This window comes from Aspergillus melleus, assembly GCF_016097325.1.
Source record: "Aspergillus melleus strain CBS 546.65 chromosome Unknown contig5, whole genome shotgun sequence".
Lineage (NCBI taxonomy): Eukaryota > Fungi > Ascomycota > Eurotiomycetes > Eurotiales > Aspergillaceae > Aspergillus > Aspergillus melleus.
Window position 1 is genome coordinate 1665669 of NW_025763374.1, and position 20081 is coordinate 1685749.

Here is a 20081-nt window from a genome sequence, read left to right on the forward strand (position 1 = left end):
GTAGTAATGTATTCAGTCCTAGTATACGTACTACTGACAATCAATACTGGCGTCACGTCTATCTTTTGTGGCAAGGGATGCCTGTGATGTCTGTAGGCGGTTTCAAGCTCGAGTGGGTGTATTCACATCTTATCCAATTGAAGGGTTGCGCGGCTACCTGTAGCTTCGCCTATTCGCTTATGACAGTATCGCCGAGCTGATGTACATGGGCTTCGCCGAAAGCATCTTGTGTCAGACCGCATGCGCAGGGTGGCATTTAAGTCATTTATCAACCGGAGATATTACACTTGGTTGCGAAAGCAGTGTCACCCCTAAGACTGTTTCTTTATCACCCGAACCCTATGCCAAGGATGCCCTAGTACGTACTGGGCAGCATAGATACTACTGTGTATCTTACGGAACGGTAATCTATATGACGTCATACGAGATCGTTGTACTGTTCTATACGCGTGACTTGCATAGCTGGAAGCTTCCATGCAAGCTAGTGCAAACCGTGGAACCACCGAGAGCAAGGCACCAACATCTTTCCTGTTCCTATACCCCCCTGGCGTCGATGTACATGCTCCGGGCTGTACGAATCACAGAACTAACCAGGTGGCTTATTCCAACACTAATGGCGTTGCTTGTCATACTATTCGGCTTGTCAGAAGCCAGTCTCCCCTCGAAGTTGAACAAACCCCGCTGTCCGAGAGCTAACACCAGATGCCATCATTTTTAGGTTCCTGGGTGGCCTTTTGCCTGGACGATATGGGCACTACACCGTTGAATAGCGATATTGCCATCCAGATAACGAGATGTGAACGAAGTCCCTCGTATGCCCCCACCCCTGGTTTCTTCGACCACGAGCAAACCCCATCCGTACATTGCCCCTCTCCGGCTACCTCGCCTGGCCCATCCTCTCCCTCCCACCGAATCTCGCCAAACCGTCTTGGCTTTCTTGAGGAGTCCGACCTAAACCGGCGAGCTACGATCCTAGGGGGTACTCCCGAATCCATAAAGTATCTAATCAAGTGGAAAGTAACCCTCAATAATCAGTTTCTGGCAAAGGATACCGAACAAGATCTGGCATTCAAGCCTAGTACTTACTGGCAACGGATCAAAGACAAGGCCGAGCGTATTATGCAGCGGAAGAAATCTCGTAATCAACGAGTCCGGTCAGATGATAAGATCGTGTCTGTTGCTGTAAATGAGCGATCACAACGCGATCTTACTAAACATTTTAAAGGAACTGATGTTGATTGGACTTCGATCGAGGCACAGCTTCTACGGTGGGGAGAGTTGTGTCGTCATGGCAAAAAGCTCAGGCATTCAGTCTTTATCAACTACACGGAGGACAGTATCTCTCCCTTCCCAAGAAACGAGAAGAGAGGCAACACAAATGCTGCGCACAGCTGAGGAAGCACATCAGGACTGGGGTGCAAGTGGCTACAATTACTCGCAGCTACATTGCGATTGTCTTTCAAACTTGAACCTAGACGTAGAACGTATCCGCCAACGGGAACTGGCGAATAAGGCACGTTTACTGATGCGTTCCTGACTGCTTTCGTTTGTACTTGAACCAGCTTGGATATGGAAGGGCCTGATGGCCACTGAGGTGCAATTGATCGTCGTTTAATACCCAGCCTATAATGAGCATAGGCTCAGAAGCGGGCTATTGCTGCCTGATAGAGCAGTGGAAGCGAAGAAGCAGTGCGCAGCAGTAGCGCAACACCGGTGACTGGACGCTTTCGTGACATCAACTTCGACTTACTCTGGGAACAGAAGCGACATTGACTACAGAATATCTCCCTTCCTTGCACATAAAAAAGGGATGAGTGAGACAGGACGCGTCAGGAGACAAGGGGGCGTCTGCAGCAAGGGGGCAAGGAGAGAATGTGAGTGCAAGGGGAACAGGCTTGTGGAATTACCGACCTACGCCCCTGGCTAGGACGCATGCAGGAAACAGTCCCGGAATTGAGCGGATTTAGTAAGTGTTTACTATTACCGGCTTGAGCATAAATAGGTTTGACCCCTTCATTCTTCCGCAAGTTATTGTCCCTCATCATTCGCAAGCCGGATCCAACTTGTTGGGTGAACGGTCGACCGGATTGAGCTGTTCAGATGTCCTGGATGACGTTCGGCTGACTCCTTATCGAACAGGACGGCTATCCACCGCGGCGGGTATAAAAGACGGGTCCCTTGTTATATTCTTTTCAGTCCTTTTCCCCCCAGGACCCATCTCTCGATCAACATGGGTAAAATCTCGATAGATACACCTCCTGAAAAGGACTGGATCACGTTGGACAGTGGTCAGGTTCGAGAAGGACTAGGCCTCATGTCATCCAGGATATCTGAACGGCTCAATCTGATTGACCGAATCCGCGCGAATGGTGTTGGAGACCATGTCGCTTTGCCACAACTGGTTGTGTGTGGTGATCAATCCGCAGGAAAAAGCTCAGTATTGGAAGGAATCAGCGGAATTCCGTTCCCGCGACAAGACGGAGTTTGTACGCGCTTCGCGACGGAGATTATCCTTCGCCATGAGCCGAAGAATCGTCGCAACACCGCGACGATTATTCCTCATCTGAGTCGCACGGAAGATGAAAAGACCAGGTTGAGTGCCTTCCGCCGAGAGGTCAGTAATCTTGCAGATTTGCCAACCATCATCGCCGAGGCTTCAAGCCTGATGGGAGTCGAAGGAGGCGGGGAGTTAGGCGACGGCCCAACTTTTTCGGCGGATGTGCTTCGGTTGGAGGTGGTCGGAGACACCGGCTTACATCTGACCCTGGTAGACCTTCCTGGCCTAATATCCGTTTCCGAGAATGAGCATGATTTGCAACTTGTTGGAGATCTTGTTGACTCGTACCTGGAAAACTCGCGGACCATCATACTTGCTGTTGTCCCCGCCAGCAGCGATGTGGACACACAAAGCATCATCCAGCGCGCTCGCCGTTACGACAAGGAGGGGTTGCGAACAGTGGGAATAATCACCAAACCTGATTTGATCAACGATGGTACCGAAAGACGAGTTGCAAGATTAGCAAAGAACGCAGACCGGACAAGGTTGAAGCTTGGCTTTTTCCTCGTCAAAAACCCACCGCCTGCTGACCTGGAGAAGGGTATAACAACGCTTGAGCGACGGAAGGCGGAAAAGGAATTTTTTGCCAATGCTCCGTGGATTGGTCTTGGCCTTGACCCTTCACGTGTCGGTGGAGACAATCTTCGGGTCTTTTTGCAGGACCTTCTAGATCGACACATTGAGCGCGAACTACCGAAGGTTCGGAAAGATGTCGCACAACTTCTCGATGAGATCCACAACGAACTAGAAGAGCTTGGAACAGAACGAATCACTCCGGCACAGATACGTATGTATCTAACGCGTATTAGTGCAAGTTTTCAGAACCTTGTGAAAGACGGAGTTGAAGGAAACTATGGTACCCGAGATGGATTCTTCGATGAAATCCACGACGATACACAACACCACCGCCTCCGCGCTGCTGTTCACAAGGAGAACGGGAAGTTTGCCAGTTACATGAGGCAACACGGGCAGAAGCGCAAAGTAGTTGCGACCGAAATCGAGGATGGCGACCATGGAGAAGCTGACCAGCTTCTCGTGACCGAGGAGGAGATGTCAACTTGGATCCGGAAGGTGCGTTCACCAGTGGCCGTTCAAATTCACCTCGAACTAACTATCGCAGATATATAATCGTACCCGTGGCCGTGAGCTGCCTGGCAATTATAACCATGCTCTGCTAGCTGAACTGTTCCATGAACAATCATCACGGTGGGGGCATGTTGCTCGTACCCATGTCACTACGATCGCAGACTTGGTCTTCCAATTCATCAAGTCAGTTGCGACTTTCGTGATTAAAGATGGCAGCACTAGGGACAAACTCGTCAGTGACATCGCTTTCAAATTGGAAAGTAATGCCCAGGACGCGTGCCGCGAACTGGATAAGTTATTAGCTGATGAGGCTGGAAGCCCCATAACTTACAACCATTACTATACCGATAATGTCCAAAAGGCTAGGGACGGTCGTTCTAGGCAGAACCTTCATATGTCGTTGAACAGGGCCATTGAAGAGGACTGGAATGGACGCTTCCACGTCAGCAATTCGTCAGATGAGATCAGTCGTCTTGCGGCATCTCTTCAGCACCATGGTGTTGTTGTTAACATGGAGGAGCGAGCTTGCCAAGAAGCACGAACTGATCTGGATGCCTACTATAAGGTATGTTTGCACTTCAGTAGTTGCTGGCTCGTTGTATTGACAGTGTTAGGTCGCTATGAAGACCTTTGTCGACAATGTGTGTCGCCAAGTTGTCGAGAGACATATTCTTGGCCAGCTATCGACCGTATTTGACCCCATGGCGGTCAGTGAGTTTTCAGATGACACCCTTTTCCGGTTGGCTGCCGAATCCCAAAGTTTGAGGAAGCGCCGTGCTGAAGCAGGCCAACTACGAGAGGCATTGGAGGCCAGCCTTCATGAGTTGCGTTGAATTTTTTTTTTTTTTTTTTAGCTGCTCTTGATTTGGTTTTTCCCTTCGGGGTTTTTCCCACGTCCCTCGCGCAAATGCGGGAGCAGCTACATGAACATGTCTTTTCTGTCCTAATTTGGTTTCTAATTTGGTTTTTCTTTTGGCGAAGTGTGCAACTTGTGGTATTTGAAAGAAACAAAATGATGCTATACTTATAGATAGTTATATATATATTTGTTAGATAATGTAATCATATGCACCAGTTCGCAATGTTCTTGCCCGGATTCTGCTCATTGAGGCCGGTGATACCATAACGTGAGGGTGGACATATATGTGTTGGCATGAGTAGGGAAGTAGGGGACCAAGTAGTTAACTTATTGGCTCGGTCTATTCAATACTCTCTTCACTTCGTAGAGTGTGTACGGTTGGATACCAACAGCCCCGGGGCACGCATCTATCGACCGGCATTAAGAAAAGAACAGTAATGATAGATCATCTCCCAAAGCTCCTACACAGGCGGGAAAACGCCAGTATATCCTGGCTGATGAATGATGAGGGAAATAGCCTTCGAATTGGCCCTTTGGGAGCTGGTGGTGGCGTCAATAGTCGAAATCGTCAAGGCTTGGCACAGAGCGTTCTTTGTCTTCGAGCAAACACGCTTAGTGTACAGTGACTCCGAACCGTGAAAATCCCAGAATAAGCAAACTTAGCCTCTTTAAAATGCCGACGACGGCTAGAGTGGCAGGAAGGCTGTCGCTCGTGCACCAAATTCCCCATGCCTCCCCGGCGTCTACTTCCGGCTCCTAAGAGAGTCCTAGAACATACAAACACGGACGACCAAGATCAAAAGCCTAGAAGGCGAAGCGTGGCCTGTTCAGAGTGCCAAAAGAAACGGATACGGGTAGGTTTCGCCACATAGTCCTATTATCTACGTCAGCATTATTGATAGGCGAAAAGTGCACTGGTTCATCACCGTGTGTTATGTGCTCTAGATCTGGTTCCACTTGCACATTTAATTCATCGAGGGACAGGCGTCGCAAAGATGCGCTTCATTGCGCCGAGAAGGCCGCAGATGATTATCGAAACGCTCTCATGACGGTGATCAAACTGATACAGTGCGGCGGAGAGAGGGATATCCGAAACCTGCGACAAGAGATGTTGCAGTTTGATACCAATGATGGTACGATCGGGGACCTACAAGCTGTAATGGCTACCCTTCATGCAAAGTGGACTGCCACTGCAAAGATAGAAGACCACTGAGTCGAGGTGCAGCTTCCTGTGACTGCACATCGTTCTTGGTATGTCTCCATTGGGACTTCAGGTCCCAATGATGGCATTAGTGTGATCAGTATGAGACCTTCGCTTGGATATTGACTTTCATAATGTTCCAGAATTTGACGCAAGATGAATTTCAAATGCTGAGCGTATAGATATATATCGCCCGCATAGGTCGCTCGGATTACGTAATGTACATATACCTCATCTGATCTAACTCCCCTGAGATGATACGTTAATAGTCGATGGTCAAGCCTGGATTGCGGAAATGGCCCTCTGCACTTTGCTTTCTTCCACCAACTGTAGTGACACACCATTCCAGAAATACATCAAACCTCTGATCAGGGTTGTCTTCGAAGTAGTGCCAATGCCGGCGGGTGAAAGCTTTAGTCTCGGCGAAAAGCTCTTCAATAGGGTTTAGGTCCGGGGAGTACGGTGGTAGATATACCAACTTCACCCCCGGGAGTGAACACAATTGTTCAACTCTTTCCAAATGATGTGGAAAGAAGAATTATCCATAACAAGAACAGATTTGGGCTCCGGCCATCTCCCGCAGTGGTGCAATAATTCCTCGATAAAATCCTCAAAGATAGAGGAGACCGTTGAGCCTTTGTAGACGCGGGACAGCACAATTCCACCCTGGGCGTACGCTGGGAGAATCTGGTACCGCTGGTCACGATGGAATTTGGTGACTTGAGACGGTGTGCTCCCACGGGGAGACCAGCCGGTTTTTCGAAGGCATATGCGTTTGTCACACCCGGACTCGTCCACATAAATAAGATGGTAGGAGCAAAAATCGGAAATATAGTTAATGACAATAAGTATTACGTAAATCTGCATGACGTTCCTTACCTTTTTGCTTGTCAGCTTTCTTCGACCAACCTTCCCTCTGCAGTGCACGACGAATGCTCCATATCGTTACAAGCACCTCGAATTCATTCCATATGAATACCACCATCTCATCAAGGTATAGATGGGGCTTTTCAAGTAAATGATCACAAAGAACTTGGACCATAAGAGGAGTAAGGCTCCGCGGTCGTCCGCCTTTATCTGGCGGTGCTGTCACGCTGCCAAACGTTCGAATATTAGAGCAATGTCTTTTAATCGTTCGTTTATCACAATTCGCTGCCACGGCCATTTGAGATGCAGTAAGCTCACTGCTCGTGATCATGTCCAATGCCATCTCTCTAGTGGACTGGGCAAGTCGTGGCGCCATGTTGGTGATTAAGGGGTGATTGACATGATCTACCGGGAGGATCATTGGAAGCGGGGTTCGCGAGGTTATGATCTATCTTCGGTGAATTATCCGTAAAGACGAGACGTGTAATATTACTGTGATCTCAATCATGTGATTACGATACCACCCGATACATTTCCTCAAAATAGATTTCACAAGTCTTTGGACAAAAGAGGTTAAGCGCAATATTGGCACAGGGTTGGAGAGACAAGAACATAATCTTGGGGGGTGACACTAGTTTCGCAAATAACTATATCATTTCCCGCAGTTGGCATCACGGTTAGGCAGATCGCTAAATGCAGCAACAACTCAGAACCCAGAAGACAGAAGCACTAATGGCAAACATTGTTGCCAACCAGCTAGTGGCCAGCATTCGTTGACCTAGGGTTGCTGCAATCCCTGATGAACTAAACACTGACTTGAGGATTCCAACCAGCGAAACATATATCCCTGTAGCAGTAGCCGATGCTGCGATGTTGAGCACTGCTGCTGCCTGGAAAAGGTGGACATTAACCGGTTTTCTCTGTCAAGAAAGGCTATTCTGGTTTTCATTAGATTAACGAGGGTGGTGGTAGTCACCTACCAGTGAAAATACGCGCACGACGATGCCTAGCTGCCCAGAGAACATGGTTATTACACCGGATCCTAGAGTGAGTATCGTCGCTGACATTGCAGCAATGTACGTAGCCCTAACCCCCTTTGACGCGGCCTTGTATGCACCCACGACCTTCTCCACCTGGTTTGGGAACATCTTTTGCGCCCATGAATCTCCAAGATCAAGAACTTCAGTGAAGTTGAACCAGAATGAGGAGTCCGGCTTTGTACAATCCGTAAAGTCTACTCCCCCTTCTTGTAGAGTACCTCTGCAGTATCCCCACAGCCCAATTGCGTACATTTCGGAGACATTGGATTTTATATGGACCAGTTGATCGGGTATGGTCTGCGTCAAATTTTGTGCGTTTTCAGCCACATTCCCCAATGTCCCTGTTATGATACTGGACGTATCGTGATCTGAACCTCCAACAGCGTCATCAATTTTGCTCACGGTATCTTCCAGGTTCAATGTAGGGTCAGAGGAGTCGCTCAGTGACATTTCGGTCATTGAACGTGTGAGCAATCCTTCCAACGTCCCTTCTAGAGTTGGAATGAGATCCGTTGTGTTGACCTATCATTATGAACATATTCCAAAAAAATATACCACGGTGTTTGGTACTGTGAAATACCCACTTTCATGAAGAACAACTCAGTCTGAGGCGCAGAGGGTTGGGTACAGCCGATTCCAACACATATCAAACATATCAAGCTAGCCGCGGACAAGATGTATGGGATTGCGGTACACAAGAGTCTCTTAGTTTGACCCATCGTCTCTGAATATAGAAGGTTTCCACAGGGCTATCTGTGTTTGACTAGTCTTGAGATATTTATACCCAAACAGGACGTGGAATGCTCTCCAGAAAAGCAGAACTTTTTGCATGGCATGTGGTTCAGAATGCGCTTCATGAACTTTGGTGCAGTCCACTGACCTTAGTCTGACATCCTAACCTGTTGCGGGATATCAAATTATAGACACAACAGACTTCTGAACCATTTTTCTCCCCCCTTGTGGTCACTGGTGTCCTCAATAATATGCCAACCTCGCGGAATATTCTTCTCTTTCCAAAAAATGAACAGGTCCTACCATGGTAACCCGTGTCGTAGTGTACCTTACTAAAGTGCAGTTGTGAGCTCTCAAAATATTATCTTTTAGTCCAATATTATTTTTTAGTCCATGGGTCCGGATCCTTTTTCTGGAAATGGTCATCATATACCTGGCCTTCTTACCCATTTAATAGATCAGACTACATGAAATTATTAGCTGTATGCACTGCCCAGAGTTCAACAGATTCAAGGTAGCTCGAGGACCGGCCTTGTTGAACCATCGTGCCTCTCGGTACTCCCATCCTTAGTCTCACCTTCATTCAGCATGCACAGTGTCATTGTTCAGAGATAAATCTCGGGCACAGGTACTGTACAATCAACTTAAGCAAATCGAGCATACCCCAAGATCGTGATTGACTGACTGACTGGCTGATTTCGTTTACACTGTACCCTGATCCCTCGCTTGAACGATGTGCAGGCTACCACGACTATATCCCTGCCTTGGTGTTTCTATCGTACATAATTCCATTTCTCGTAGACGAACTTTAATCCTCACTAGGAGCCTGTTATGGCCCATTGCCTTCGGTTCTGCATAGTACAAGACCGCCTTCACGTGGCTCGTTTCTTTATTCCCTCCTAGCATGGTTGGGATGACGCCGACGGCCTCTCCGATCTCACGGCGTACTTTTAGTTTAGGGCGGTCGAGTATGGCGTGGTTGACCATTTCTTTGGCGCCACAATCACACCTATCATCGTCATGGAATCTACATTCCGTTCCGCATTGTCCCAGCCAACAGTGGCCAGTCCACGACTGAGTCAGGAGATATGCGTGGTTTCGTGGCAGTGAGCCGTATAGTTGTCGCGTGCGGCTGGATGGCAAATCGGCATCGATTCGCCGGAGGTGACCACCCTTTTTGGATGCCCTCCATCCTTGTTCCCATTTTCCGTGAATATTTTTTTCAGATGGACACCATTTCTTGGGAGCCTAGGTACTGTGTTGTTCAGCACGTCCAGACATCTGCAACGAGTCGGCAACAGGAGTTTCATGGATGCTCCGTCGCTCGAATGGTACTGTAAGCACTCGTGATTACAGTACAGACTTTTTCGTTTTCAGTTTCGTGGTTATACTCTTTGAGATTGTTCTCAGACCCTAATGCCAATTTTAGCTAAACTGTATTTGGACTATGCATTATTTATATAAACAGCTTACTAAGTCGATGGGAAGTATTGTATGGTTAGTAAGATTACGATGGGTTTCAGTTAGTTATATGTACAGTTTACTCACCCAGTCCAGAAGATTGACCCGCCAGCGAAAGAAGTATATGTTCCGCTGTCCTCCCGGACCCTCCTGTTGTGAAGATAATTGAAAATAAAGCTTAGTTGGAAGTTGGATATAATTACTAGCACTACATACAAAAATGTATAAAGCAAACTTTGCCACTCCTACACCCAAGTGCCAAAACGTTTTTGAAAACTGCTGAATCTCTAGGCCGATATTCTGGAGGAAGCCATACTTCCTTTCTGGCATCAATTGTCACCCACTGGCCTGATTGTATGGACACCTGACCGTGGGAGGTAGACGAACTGAAGGGTAATCGCTGCAACCTGGCTTGATTATGAAACTTGCCTAAATTGGTAACGAGGGATGCAGCATCCTCAGAGAAGCGAATACTGGTAATTACGCCCATTGTTTCCAGTGTATGCTTGAGATGGCCTATAGCGGGATCCCAGATCTTAATGGTCTTGTCATCGGAGCCCGAGGCCAGTTGCTGACCGTCACGCGAAAAGGCCACCGACTGGACCCAATCAGAATGGCCTTGCAGCGTATGCTTAAGATGGCCCGTAGCGATATCCCAGATCCTGATGGTCTTGTCATCGGAGCCCGAGGCCAGTAGCTGACCGTCGCACGAGAAGCCCACCGACTGGACCGAACCAGAATGGCCTTCCAGTGTATGCTTTAGAAAGCCTGTATCAGGATCCCAGATCTTGATGGTCTTGTCATGGGAGCCAGAGGCTAGCTGCTGACCGTCGCGCGAGAAGGCCACCGACCAGACCGCACTGGAATGGCCTTTTATAGTGTGCTTGAGATGGCCCGTGGCGGGATCCCAGATCTTGATGGTGTTGTCATCGGAGCCCGAGGCCAGTAGCTGACCGTCGCGCGAGAAGGCCACCGACCAGACCGAATCAGAATGCCCCTCCAGAGTATGCTTGAGATGGCCTGTGGTGGGATCCCAGATTTTGATGGTGTTGTCATCGGAGCCTGAGGCCAGTATTTGACCGTCGCGAGAGAAGGCTACCGACGAGACCGAATCAGAATGGCCCTCCAGTGTCCGTAATTCTGGGCCCCATGTGTCCTCCACTCTTGGGTGTCCGTGTATCCAAGTCGGAATGTCCTTTGCAAACATTTGTCGGATAATTGACATTTTTGGTGCAAATATTAGGCCAGACACATAAAGCTGAAGAGGAGCAACATCTATCATCTGGCTATTCTTAAGAATGAACCGCTCCCCATCACGTAGAAAGTCGCATATCTCGGAATCCCCCTTGCCCTACTACTTTTAGTACACATTACCTTTATAACGACTAGTAAGTACTTACTTGATTTACTGACTGCAGAGTAGTAATGCTTCGCAAAACCTCAGAAACAGCGCCTAGTAAACTCATTACTTCCACCCAGTGAAGAAAATGCTCGCTGAGAAATTCCCAGATCTCATGACCCCGGTTCATTCCATCCCTGCTTTGGGCTAGATGGTGGGTCCAATGACGACATGAATACTGCAACTCTGGTGGTAAAGAGTCGCTAATACGCTGGCTGTCAATGGTTGTCCGCTCTGTTCCGTAGCCTTGGAGATTGCATATATCCTTTTTCAAGTTCTGTTTCATCACATGAAGGCAACGGGTTGTTAGATATTGGTTTATTTCCCTCTCATCGATCCATAACGGTGTATTCTCACGAGTGTCAGCATTGAGAAGAAAGTCACGGAGTGACAGATGAAAAGGCCTGATAGGAATTGTTTTATTCTGCGGTATGTCAAGAACTGAATGAAGCGAGTTCAATCTGGTGTCAATAAGGCTTTCTGAGCGCCCAAGGAAATTTGCAAGTGCACGAAGCGAGAGTGGACTTGCAAGAAGGATAACTGTCCCAAGGACTATCCGATATTCTTCAATTAATTGGTCTCTCTCGCATCCGTCTTGTCCGAGAAGGAGGCGATCCAGTACCGGAAGATATGTTCCATTGAGCTTTGAAGTACCAGTCTGATGAATCAGAATCTTTGACAGGCTATCCTCTGGATCCCATTGATAATCCAGAAAAATACGGCAAATTGTAGCAGCATAGATAAATAGCGGGACCGACATCTTGATGAGCACCTGAGTTTTACTGTCTCCCGGCCAGTCTTGTTTGAGTGACCGCTTCATTCGAATTGTGTTAAGTTTGTGATTTAGGAACAAGGAGATATCGCGTTGTATTATAGGCTCAGGGATCTGGTGAAGGATAAAGTCTTGGTGATCATCTCCGACTTCGTCCTGAAAGCCCAGTCGTATTGGTAATTCTGGTCGACTAGTCACAAAGATTCGCATGTGAAATAGGCGTACTTGCTTTAGTTGTGGTAGTAGCTGTAGAATAATAAGGATGTCATTGTCGTTTTCACATTCATCTAGTGCGTCAATTATTATCACCAAGGTTCGGGTCGGAGAATTCGATGCTTCAAATCTTAGCAGCGGCTGGGAGATTAGCTTCTCAAACTGCTCCTTCAGTGGCTTGGCTGATATTCTGAGGTCGTCTTTTAGTACATCCCTGACCACAGGCTGTATTTCTGGGATCTGGGTGAATAACTGTCTTGCAATTGTCGGGAAAAATCTTGTTGCTTTACCACGGTCTCCTCCGGTTCTCTTAAAGAAGAAGCTAGCCCCCAGTAATCCTTGTTCTTTGAGGGATTTTGCCACAGTTCGTGAGATCGTGGACTTTCCAGTTCCCGCCAAACCATTAAGCCAGAATATGCATTTGCTTTCTGGTAAGACAGACCATTCATCGATTTCGCGAAGAAGCTCCGTTCTAGTCCCCGGGAGACATTCGTCCTCATGTTGATCCATATATGTTCCGAATTCAGCTCCTTCAGCGATTGGCAGCTTCTTCAAATCAATATTCTGGGCCATAGTCCTGATATCCAAAGCCGATTCACTGGTAATACTATGGATTTTATCAATATTATTGGACACAACCTTGAGTTGGCCTTGGAGGTCTGTCAAACACATCGGTATTAGATATGGTGGAACAATGGAAGAAGTATGAGTAGGTAGGACTGACCATGCATGACTTCAGTGGCTTTCCGTTCTCGGTTCACCTGCTGAGGGACAATTTGATGTAACAGATCTTTTGCATATGCAGCTGCCATCATTGCCGCATAGCCTTGCCATTCCTTGCATTTGTGAGAATCGGCATAATCACAAACACCACGTATGACCAAACAAGGGAAATGGTTCATCAATCCAGCTGCTTCCATTTCAAAGCATAAGACACCTTTCTCTGCCGCCAATTTGTCCCGGAGTATCGCATTTTTGATCACTCTATTACCAGAGCCAATCAAGCCATAGTGGATGGCAGGATTATCCTCAGCCTCAGTTCGCTGTGGTCTTATGATTAACTTTGACTTGTCACAGGACTCAGCACAGTTTAACTGGCCCGCAGGGTGGGTATACTGGCTGCCGTAAAGCCGGTCGCTTTCAGCGGGTGGTTGAGCATATTCTAATTTCAATCTTTTGTTTTCTTCAAACACTCTCTCAACGCTTTCCCTCAGCCGATGGCCCGCCTCCTTATACTGCGTTCGGAGACCAGATACGGCCGTCCGTAAGATCGGCGGAGGTTGATTCAAGAACCCTGTTTGATGGAACTCGCGGTCTTGAATCTCCTTGCCAAAGTCATATTGTAGCAAACCGCCATGGCCGTTCCGTGGTGAGCTCACAACAATATCACCAAGGCGGATGTCCTGCTTTGTTGGTACACCCCCACCGATCCCCACCATGAGCCCAAATCGGATATTAGGGAAGCTGTGCAACATATCCCTCGCGACACATGCTGCTGCTGATGTCCCATATTCTCCGTCTGGGAGAACTGCAATCACGACATAGTGACCCCTGATTTCTCCGAGTGTGTAGTGGTTTTTATCATTTGGTGAGAGCGCTTTTGGTGGGCCGTGTTGCTTTTTTAGGAAAGCTCGGGCAGCGATATATTCTGTCTCCAACGCACATATCCAAGCGACAGTATACATCGTGACATCTTCGGAGGCTATCTCGTCGTATCCTTCTGAGTCGGATTCCTCATCTGTATCGACATGGACAGCAGGCTCCTGAGACTTTTTGGCGGTTTCAGTTTCTCTAGGTCTTTTGGATTGGTGGCCCGACGGGGACAGTGAGGATGAATCTTTTCTCTTGGGACGCTTGCTTGTTTTCGGTAGCGGTCGCATTGCTTCTTAGGGATCCAGCAAGATAATCGGAGGAACAAAACATCAAAGCACAAGAGAAAGGGGAGGTCATAAACAGGAAACCAATGTACAAGTAAACTAGCCTAGTAAAGCGATGAGTAGAGGGTACTGGTATGATCCCTAGTCACTTGCAACCAAAGGTTCTCCTGAGAAGCCAGGGAATGGTTGCTCAGGTGATTGGGTTCTTGGGTGGGGTAATAAAAGACGGAATATTTGCTTCTTCTTATCCTAGTCTAGTACTATGGGCGATTTGCCCTTTAGCCTGGGTGTTCTAGGATCGGCGGCGCGGGGGTAACATGGACAGTTTCAGCCAATGACATACCCGATCTGCCCTAGCCGCCCAAGCTGAGGGGAACGTAGAGAGCTGATCATGTCGGAGCATACTAACCCCTGGTACCGCCTGCCCCTAGGGGTCGACATCGCTAGTCATCATTTCCTTTAACTATAGCTGAGCCTACGGGCACCCCTTGAATGGTCAAGCATCCTGGTTCCCACAGATCACAGGAATCACGTGCAGTATGCGACAGTGGGTTTTAATGCGAGACGGCGCATCGGCTACTTATTGTTCCGTAGTGCCCCAGAAGGGAATTAGGCAGGTCTTGGTAAAATGTTCGGGAAATAATACTTGCATAAGCGTATCAATACGACATTATACGCGTATTACGAGGTGACAGTTATTGAGTTACAGTGTATACTGAGCAGATTGCATAATTATGCATAATCCTTATATGGTTTAGTGTGGCTTGGCATCTAGGGTTCGATAATGATGTGTGGGAGTGTACACGAGAAACTGAAAACGAAAAAAGCTGTATCCCCTTCATCTTCACTTTGTTGTATGATACATGTAGATCACCATTAAAAATGTGCAAGGGTTCAGGGGGATGGCAGAGTCGATTAGATGTATAGTGCACATTGCGGTATTTTATGACAAAAATGAATTAGCGTCTGGTGGATAGTCTCCGTGAGAATAGTGGCAACTGCATCAGTGATCATTCTACAATATTTCCATTGCTCTGAGCAAGTGTGAATAAGAGTGATTACTGATTTAAGTGAACTAAGAAGAAGAACTATGCAATCCGATAAATGTACATGCTGTAGTGTTCAGCACGAAAATAATAAACGGTTGTGGGCGATAGTTCCAATCTGCCATGGCCCTGGCACTGTATCCAATCACTTTCCCTGTCCTTATTCCCTCCACCTGTTCAACCCTGTGTGCAAGATGGGTACAAAGTAATATCCTGTTCACTGTTGGCCGTGTTTGTTTCTGTCGCGGCCTTCGTTTTCGAGATTGTCCCACAACATGCTTGGCTGCCCGAGTATTGTTGGCAGCGGGAAGGAGTCACGATGGAAGAGACCGTATAGTCTTGAGGGACCACTTCTGGGACATTCGTATCCCGAATGGTGGTCGCTTCCGAGTCAACAGAATCAACAGACATTGCTTTCTCCTGGCCTTCTAAGTGGATGCACGTCAGAATATATCAAAAGCTTGTGACGAACGGAACCCACTCAGAGTTATTTTGAACTGGAAAAGGTGATCCCCGTAGCTCGCTGTGGCTAGATTCTCAAACGGAGGACCGTTATCTAGATCATATAGTTGCCCTTCCATGTCTCCAAGGCAGGCTTCAACTTCTTGCTGTCCTGCTGGCTGAAGGTTTGATGCTACCAGCGTTTGATGCATATCCAGCTGTGATGGGCTTTGACCTAGCCCTTCAGCGCACACCTCAGCAGGTGCTTGGTCATTCCATATCTGTGGAAGTGACGACTCAAGGTCTGTCCTCAATCTTCCAAAACTGTCCATAATATTTGACACAAGCTCGTGTGGTGGTGATACAACGTTGAGGGGGAGATTCTCACAGGAGGGAGGGGCCTATATATAGTTGATCAGGGAGAACAAGTGTTCAATTAATATACACTATAACGCCCTGATTCTTGGTGTCTATGGATGAATGAAACCGGGGGAAGGTCGTCCAATACTTTCTGGCTAGTCTATCTTGGCTATCCCTCCAAAAGAAAGGGACATTCTCATTCCGCAGATCACCATATTGTGAGAAAATGTCCCAGCCGGGAGGGCAGATCTCTGTGTGTATGAACCAGATACTTTTGCTGACCGCCTGGTGGAACCACAATAGTGTATTTGAACGTGAACTTTGTGCTTCCATGAATCAACTAGATTGCAAGTAGTCAGCCCATAACATGCCACCTCACGTACATTACTTGGAGCCTTGCGCATTCCTAGTGTGTCAAAAGGATTTTAATTGGGGTGACGAAACTGGAGGGAGGCTGATTCAAACAATGGGATTCGGATATCGTAAGCGCTTGTATCTTCTCAGATACTATGCATCAACCTGATGACGATGAACCCTGGGCTGAATTAGTGACTGTTGCATGGACGGCTTTCGGACTATTTAATCGGACAGAACACCTTGTATTTGTATGTGAAAGCCAGATATTCTTTGCTGACCAGTCTATACTTCGCAGCCTCCTGTCATCACATGGAGCTTTTTTTCCTATACACGTTTGTCCTCTGTGCACTGGTAGTGGTGTGCGTAGTGTGTCGCTTTTTGCCTTACTTGTTATCACCTTGGCGGACAATATGCTGGGTGATAAGCCGATGGTTGATTAATACCAATATGATCAATCGCCATCGTTGGATCGGCCCATATGCATGGTCGGACGTTCTCCTGTGGACGATTTACTTGGCACTGAACGCCTTTTTCATCTGGTACCCAGATGGATCTATGGAAACGGCGGCACGCAGATCTGGTTTACTTGCCTTGACCAATGTGTGTTTCACATATGCCTGTCCCAGCATTAGCTTGCTTGGAGACGTTCTGGGTGCCAAATTACGCATATGCAGGCAGCTACATCATGCCGCTGGATTCATGGCGTGTGTTGAATCCGGCCTTCACGTCCTCCTTAAATGGAATACCAAAGGAACTATCGCTTTAGAAGAGATAAAAATGGTGTATGGTGTCGTCGTAAGTGCGACATTCCTTTCCGCCCCCTTCTCACGCATGGCAGGTTGAACAGGCCCATTTTCTGACGTTTATAGCGATCCTAGGCTGTTTCCTGTCTTTTGTCCTTAATGATCAAGTCCATCCCCATCGTTCGACGACTTATCCATCCGGTTTTCTTCCTCTCCCACTATGTCTTGGCAATTTCCGCTGCCTGGGCTAATTGGATGCACCTTCCACGAAATCCGTACGGACCATGGTACCTGGTTTATCCAACCACTGGCCTCTTCACATCGACGTGTCTTGCTGTTATTGGGATCGCCCTTTATCGCAACGGGTTTCTGGCGAAAAAATGGAGCAAGGCCACCATCGAACGGCGGGGTGATGGTAGTTTACGGGTTGACTTTAGCCCCGGACGCCCTGTGACGGTTCTTCCGGGGCAATACGTGGACCTGTGGATGCCATCGCTCAATCCATGGTCATGGTTTCAGTGTGCATCATTCATTGTAATTTCATGGTCGCCTGATCCACAGACGTCGTTACAGCTCCTGGCAAAATGTCCCAGCCGGGCGTTTGGGTTTACCTGGATGCTCTCATGGCGCGCTTTGAGTGGTTCTCGTCACAACCTTGCCCTTATCAGCGGCCCACACGGTCTGAGTGAGCCCGTGTCTAGATACGAGACGGTGCTTCTCATTGCTAGTGATTCCGGAATTCTCGCAGTGAAGCCATACGTAGACCACCTGTTTCACAGCGTCAAGAAAAGGACGTCCAAAACTCGCCGTCTATGTCTGGTATGGCAGATCCGGGGTCATGTGATAGGAAAGAACATCCTCCACGACATGAAGCAGTGGGTCAACAGGCTCCTTTACAACGACATTGAGGACGAGACACAGGTAGGTAGGCGCCTGACTGGTCGTCAAACACAAAGGTAACATGTACATAGATGCTGCAGATTATCATATTCGATCCGATGCAGATCTCTACTTCGACTACGGACCATGGTCGTGGAATTATTTACCATAAGGAAGCTGACTTTGATACCATATTGGGCGAGGAGGTGCAAGGTCATCGGGAGCGCCTAGCGCAAGACGTTAAAGAGGAACGAGGGGGGATGTTGGTAATGAGTAAGTCGCTTATGGCCCTCTTTCTAAACTTATCTAATTATCTAAACAGCGTCGGCTTCCGATGAAGTTCGAGATCGGTTAAAGCAATCGGTTCAGAGCTACTTGCATTGGGTTCGGTATACCGAGCTAGACTATCAGCCAATCCGCTGAGATTGAAGCTCATAAGGATGATAGGTTCTTGGTAGAAGGTGCTCGGACAGAAAGGGAGGATTGTTCAAGGGCAGTGGCAACACTAAACCATGGACAAGCACGAGCTATGGTGACAAAGATTAGGAATGGGTGAATTTGGACTACGGTGGTCCTCTTAAATAACATAACTTCGTGGATGATGGGAGAGCCCCACCTGTCTCTATGGAAAAACGCCAGTTTGTAACAGTTTCCCATTAAAGCGTATCGAGATTTGAAGAGTCGAAGTGAGTACACTAGTCCCCGATATGTCGGGAGTAAATGGGTAGCAGTAATCTCACGCAACTATCTCCATGAGACTTCCATTGAAAGGACTTGATCGCAAAGCCATGCAAAAGCATAGCTTCATTTGGATAGAGATACATAACTACGAACCACCATTTGCTGATATACTGGACTCAAGTGGAATTTAAGAACGCGACATAGTGTCGATGGTTGCTGTCCTCGCAACATTCAGAAGGCTACTGCACCCTCTTCCTTCCCTTAAGTCTCCGGACCATTGCCAGCCCTACCCTCTGATGTAGTTTACCTGGCTCGAATACGCGACCTCGGTCAACAAGTCCCTCAGATGACTGGCCTTCCATGTTCGAAACCCATTGGAGTCTGCCAAAAACGGGTGCTAGTTTTGTATTTTAGCAAGAGTCATTGTGATGCGAACACATGCATTTACCTTAGCCAAATGATCGGCACGTGAGCCTAGCTCCGTCTGCGCCAGAAAGTCAATAAGCTTTTCTCCTCTCAGATGGTCTGAGATCCGTATTTTGCCATCCATCGGTTGTTCCTTGTGAATAAGCTGCATCATGATGAGACCGGCAGCCTTCTCGTCTCCATAGTCTATATCATCGCCACTGTGGATGTGAGAGGCGGCGAATTCCGCTGCGGAGCAATATTTTTAGCTATTATGTGGTCGTAAAATACAAAGAAAAGAAAGACAGATCGAGGCTTACCAATTTTGACGACGCCATCAAATGTGACGAGGATATTGGAACACTTCAGGGCGCCATGTCGGAGTCCCTCAGAATGAAGGTATGCCACTCCATGCATGATCTTCTAGTCATCAGTTACAGCTCCGTGAACCCTGAAGTGGCTAGAAACGGACCTGTCCGACGATTGAGGCTAGCTCCGCGTCACTTGGGCGTCTAACACAGGCCTCCACATGGTTGAGTGTGAACGGAATGTATTCTGAGACGACAAACAGATGCTCATTAGGATCATCAACACGATATATTTCCACAGCGGTCACCAGGTTTTCGTGATGGAGCGTCTTGTATCTCTGCAGGACTCGATCGGCTCGGTCCCTCGAATATGTGCGGACTGCAAAGACACCTTCCGGATCGTCTTTACGCGTTGCCTTGCAGAGCCATACATCAAGCTTTACCTTTAGGTTCGCTCTGAACACGTCCCATGGAGCGGTATCCTTCACATCAATGAAGTTTTTTCGCGCCACGCTCTCTGCGAACGCTCTTCTCTTTTTCGGTTGAATCACGGGGTTTTGGGTCTGCTGCAATGAAGGCTTCTCGTTCACAGGGTCTGGACTTTCAAAAAAATTAAACTGCGTCAGCCGGTGGTTTTTGTCTCCCTTCATATTGACAACGCTGCCTGGGAAAGTCTGGGTGCCCACACATGGCATATCTGACAGTATATATATACACCGACCAAGACTCCCAGCTGAACCGCCAGAATTAGACGGGCCTCAGCAAACATTCTTGCGGGGACCCTCCTTTTGAACATC

At 47.8% G+C, this 20081-nt stretch overlaps 5 protein-coding genes across 5 annotated transcripts; 2 read left to right on the forward strand and 3 right to left on the reverse strand.

Annotated features, from left to right (window-relative positions):
* Window positions 1–2230: 2230 nt before the first annotated feature.
* Window positions 2231–4476, forward strand: LDX57_009010 (uncharacterized protein; the record flags this gene model as incomplete). The annotated part of the gene is made up of 3 exons (XM_046090735.1): window positions 2231–3628; window positions 3678–4208; window positions 4258–4476. 3 exons carry the CDS (start codon window positions 2231–2233, stop codon window positions 4474–4476), a joined length of 2148 nt encoding a protein of 715 aa, XP_045946710.1.
* Window positions 4477–7523: 3047 nt separating this feature from the next.
* On the reverse strand, window positions 7524–8060 carry LDX57_009011 (SUR7/PalI family protein; the record flags this gene model as incomplete). The annotated part of the gene is made up of 1 exon (XM_046090736.1): window positions 7524–8060. The coding sequence occupies one exon, from the start codon at window positions 8058–8060 to the stop codon at window positions 7524–7526; it is 537 nt and encodes a 178-aa protein (XP_045946711.1).
* Window positions 8061–10011: 1951 nt separating this feature from the next.
* On the reverse strand, window positions 10012–11028 carry LDX57_009012 (WD40 repeat domain-containing protein; the record flags this gene model as incomplete). The annotated part of the gene is made up of 1 exon (XM_046090737.1): window positions 10012–11028. One exon carries the CDS (start codon window positions 11026–11028, stop codon window positions 10012–10014), a length of 1017 nt encoding a protein of 338 aa, XP_045946712.1.
* Window positions 11029–17170: 6142 nt separating this feature from the next.
* LDX57_009013 (NADPH oxidase family protein) lies at window positions 17171–18313 on the forward strand (the record flags this gene model as incomplete). Its single annotated transcript, XM_046090738.1, has 3 exons — window positions 17171–17932; window positions 17983–18163; window positions 18213–18313. The coding sequence occupies 3 exons, from the start codon at window positions 17171–17173 to the stop codon at window positions 18311–18313; spliced, it is 1044 nt and encodes a 347-aa protein (XP_045946713.1).
* Window positions 18314–18857: 544 nt separating this feature from the next.
* Window positions 18858–19934, reverse strand: LDX57_009014 (uncharacterized protein; the record flags this gene model as incomplete). The annotated part of the gene is made up of 4 exons (XM_046090739.1): window positions 18858–18968; window positions 19020–19225; window positions 19297–19396; window positions 19449–19934. The coding sequence occupies 4 exons, from the start codon at window positions 19932–19934 to the stop codon at window positions 18858–18860; spliced, it is 903 nt and encodes a 300-aa protein (XP_045946714.1).
* Window positions 19935–20081: the final 147 nt, after the last annotated feature.